Source organism: Hevea brasiliensis, unplaced genomic scaffold, assembly GCF_030052815.1.
Source record: "Hevea brasiliensis isolate MT/VB/25A 57/8 unplaced genomic scaffold, ASM3005281v1 Scaf3, whole genome shotgun sequence".
NCBI classification, from domain to species: Eukaryota; Viridiplantae; Streptophyta; class Magnoliopsida; order Malpighiales; family Euphorbiaceae; genus Hevea; species Hevea brasiliensis.
Window position 1 is genome coordinate 1750700 of NW_026614806.1, and position 4710 is coordinate 1755409.

Below are 4710 nucleotides of genomic sequence, written 5' to 3' on the forward strand. Positions count from 1 at the left end.
CAGTCTGATATGGATTAAATAATAGTATTTTTATAATTAATTACATTGAATTTTTCTTTTTTTGAAATTAATTACATTGAATTTCTTAATTGCTTTGTTATGAGCATTTGAAAATAATGGCCGTTCCTAAATATGAGTTCTTTCATTTATTTGCATGTGTTTTTTGCTTGATTTTGGTAGTGAAAGGGTGCGTGTGGAGGTGGGCTTGATAAGAGAGGTACAATGTAGGAATTGATAATGGATTGCAACAAACGTAGAGCAGAAATAATGGGAAGGAAATGCGAAGAAGTTGAGGGTGGGTGAGACTTCAAAGGAAGATATAATAGGCTTGTACCTGCAATTGTCAACTTTCAGGTGAACTACTCTCAGCAAAATCCCACCAAGAAATTGCCTTAAAACATTACAAATTCCAGCTTCACTCTTAAGATTCTAGAGTAATTAGCTTAATTTCTGCAGCTAGTTTAGATTTGCATATAGATCTTTCAGGAATATATAGGTGTTTCAATTGTTGGGTGGCTTCTCTAAGATTTGTTTCTAATATGGCATCAAAAAAAGATGAGAAGAAAGCGGATGAGGTGATAACTGCTGTCTACAAAGTGAACTTGCATTGCCAGAAATGTGCACAAGATATCAGGAAGCCTCTTATGAGAATCCAAGGTTCTGCTGCTTTTTCTTTTCTTTTATTTTCTTTCTCCTGACTTCTATGTTGATTACCTTTGAACATTTTTTGAATATTCATAAAGCTAATAGAGCATTAGAACTGCTTTAATTTTCTTTCTCACCAGGGGTTCATAACGTGGAATATGATATTGAGAAGGCTGAAATTAAGGTTAAGGGCGCGATTGATGTGCTAAAAATTCATAAACAAATAGAGAAACTGAGCACAAAAAAGGTTGAGTTGATTTCACCACAAATTAAGATTAAGGAAGCAGCTGCAACAGAGGAGAAAGTAGTCAAGGAAACCAAAGAAGTAGGTCTTCACTCAATCACAAATGCATTTTCACGAAATTTTTGACAATACCATAACCACTTACCCACTTGCCTGTTCTATATACACTCCCATTTTAATTTATCTCATATGTGTAAGATATATAGTTGTTATATATATATATGTGTGTGTGTGTTAAAGAACATACATATATGTTGTTTACAAGGCGTGTATATCTTTCTGGTGGAACACACACATACACGCGTGTGCTCTCTCTCTCTCACACACACACATATATATAATTTTATACTGCTAAATTATAAAAAAAAATTATGTAAATTATCAATTTTAATCAAAACATTTTTATTTTTATCAATTATTTTCGATGTTAACAATAAATTTAATTAAAAATAATTGAAATGATTAATTAACAATTTATTGTTAATTTTAGCTATTTTTTAATTTTAATAACTTATTCAATAAATTTAATATTTTTATTATTGATAAAAAATATATAATAAATAAATAATATATCTAACATTATTAACTTAATTTTTAATTTTTCCTATTTTTCTTTTTATTTATACTTTAATTCACATTTTTTTCATTATTTTATTTTGAATTTAAGAAAAAATTTTAAAAAATAAATATTTAAATATAAAATATAAACAAATAATATAACTTAAAGAAATGTAATTATAACTTTTGAAACAGAATTTAATTAAAAAAATACTATTAAAATTAATATAAAATAAAAAAAAATTTATTAATATTAATAATATAAGTAAATATATGAATTACTTTTCTCAATTAAATAATTTAATTAAATTAATTATTAAAATTAAAATTAATATAAAAGTTTAAAATTAAATTAATAAAATTAAAAAATTTTAGTTAAATTTAAAAAATTTATAAAGATTTTGAATTTTTTTAAATTATTTAGCCTTAATTTTATAAAATTCCGTGTCATTCTCCATTCCCTTTACCGTTTCCTTATCAGGGAGGAAATCTTCCATTCCGTCCTTACTTCTCACTCCCACAGGAATTTCCCATTCCCAGCCTTTTTTTAATGAACTGTAATTTTTTTTAATTTTAACTTTAATTTTATTAATACATGTAAATATATTAAAATATTACTATTTTGAATTATATATAAACATAACTTACACAAACATATAATGAAAATAATTAATCAATTATATATATTTATATACATTTGTATTACATAATTAATTTCAAGTTCCCATGAATTGGTATTGAGATTGAGTGACAAATTTTAGTGTAATTGTTAAATCCAATTTAGAATCGCAAAATTTTAAATAACGCATAACTTAATTTTATTTGTACAAAATTCAAAATATCTGAATTGAAATGGTTATATAATTGCATTTATTTATTTCGTATTATTAACAAGTAAATCATATGATTCTTTACTTTTTTTTCCTCAAAATTTTTGACATGCAAGTGCTACACTATAAATGAATTTTTTTTTTTTTTTTTTGTCTATAATAAGGTGAATGCATTCGTACTATATATAAAAATATATTGTAATAACTGAGTTATTTTTCTATGTTATTTGAAGGCAATTATACGCACAACAACAGTAAAGGTTAACATGCATTGTGACAAATGCGAGGATGAACTGCGAAGGAGGTTATTGAAGCACCAAGGTAACAAACTGACGATGGATGGATATTTTACCAGAAAAACTTGACTAAATTTCATTTCTTATGAATTTAAAATATAAAGGTAATTGGATATAAAATATTAAATATTTGCATAATTTATAATTTTATTTGAATATTTTAATTTTAAATTAAATATTTTAATTTGATATAAAATACTAAATATTTGCATAATTTATAGTTTTTTTTTGAACATTTTAATTTTAAATTAAATATTTCAATTTTTCATATAGAGTGTAATTATAGCCAAAATTTAAAATTTATTTACAGAAATTATAGTTTTGCCGGTAACTAAATGTCTTAAACTTATAGTTATATTAATTAAACGCCCTAAAAGATTTTGCATTTTGGTAATTTTTAAGCTAATGGATTGTTTTAAAAAAAATATGACCATATCAATAAAAAAATAATGCTCTTTATTTTAAAACATATATAAATAAATTTATATGAATTTGGAAAATAAAATTTAAAATTTAGGACATGGTTACAAAATTTAAGTTTTTTTAAATTAATTTTGAACTTTGACTATAATTGCACCAAATGTGAAGGTCTAGGATACTTAATTCAAAATTAAAATGTTTATATAAATTACAAAATTATGCAAATATTTTGATGTTTTATATCTAATTTCTTAAAATATAAATAAATATATGAGTTTTATAATGTATATTGTATCATGAATTATTAGATCGAATTTAGATAAAAAAAATTTAATATTTGAAAAGCAAAATAATTAAGGGGAAAAATCTACGGAATCTAATCGATTAATGATACGATGCAGGCATTTACAATGTCAAAACTGACATGAAAGCTCAAACCTTAACGGTTCATGGAACCATAGAGCCCGATAAACTACTAGGTTACATACGAAAGAAGGTGCACAAAAATGCTGAGATCTTGACCTCCAAACCAGAGAAAAAGGAAGAAAAGATTGAGGAACAAAAAACAGTAAAGGAAGAAAAGGCAAAAGTAGAGGAACAAAAAACAGTAAAGGAAGAAAAGGCAAAAGTAGAGGAACAAAAAACAGTAAAGGAAGAAAAGGCAAAAGTTGAAGTTAAAGGTAAAGCAATTGGGTCGATTGATGTTGTAGAATTCAAGGAAGAGAAGAAGGTGGAGGCAAAAACTACAGAGGGCAATGTACCTTATTTTATTCACTATGTTTATGCTCCTCAGTTGTTTAGTGATGAAAATCCCAATGCATGTTTCATAATGTAGAAGATAAATATTTTGTAAATTTATTTAAATTATTAATTTTCCATGCGGTCAGAGAAATTGTTGCATGAAACTGATGTATATATATTAGTAGATTTATTAAAATCATTATTATAGTGAAATGCAAGACTCACCCTAATAAAAAAAAAGTTAATTTATTATTTGACGTCAAAGCTTTAATTGATATTATGATTTGACACTTTATTTTATAAATTGAACAATTTAATCCATTATTTAAACTTTCATCAAAATTAAAGGTGTTTTCATTTAATATTATCATTAGTTTAAGTAAAAACATAAATATATCATTTACTCAATTAAGAGAAATTTATTATTTAGTTATTAAATTTTAACTTGATTCATGTATTTTAAAAATTGAACAATTTAGTTCCTATATTTGATAATTGCTTAAATTATTAAATTTTTTTTCTTTTCTTATTAATTTTGTTCTTATTAATTTTTTTTTGAATTCTTTTTATAAAATAGAAAGAATTAATTTATTTAAGGAAAACATAAATAAAGGACTAAATCGTTTAATTTTTAAAATATAGTAATCAAACCATAATATCGATCTTTTTCAAACTCCATTGGTCAAATAGTAAATTTCTTTTAATTGAATAAATGATATATTTATCTTTTCACTTAAATGGTAATATTTGTAAAAAGGAACTCTGATTTTAACAAAAACATAAGTGAGAGACTAAATCATTTAATTATCAAAATACAATGACCAAATTATAATGTTTGTAAAAATTCAAGAACTAAATAATAAATTTCCCATAAAAAATGCAGTTTTTTTTTATTCATTTGCATAGCCACGGTGGTCAATAACTTATAAAGCTCAGGCATATAATTTTCTAAATCATTCATGAAATTTAATTTTGG

The 4710-nt window shown here is 23.9% G+C and overlaps 1 protein-coding gene across 1 annotated transcript; it reads left to right on the plus strand.

Annotated features, from left to right (window-relative positions):
• Positions 1 to 539: 539 nt before the first annotated feature.
• LOC131176978 (heavy metal-associated isoprenylated plant protein 4-like) lies at positions 540 to 3828 on the plus strand. The gene is made up of 4 exons (XM_058141992.1): positions 540 to 657; positions 786 to 970; positions 2511 to 2598; positions 3395 to 3828. Exons 1-4 carry the CDS (start codon positions 540 to 542, stop codon positions 3826 to 3828), a joined length of 825 nt encoding a protein of 274 aa, XP_057997975.1.
• Positions 3829 to 4710: the final 882 nt, after the last annotated feature.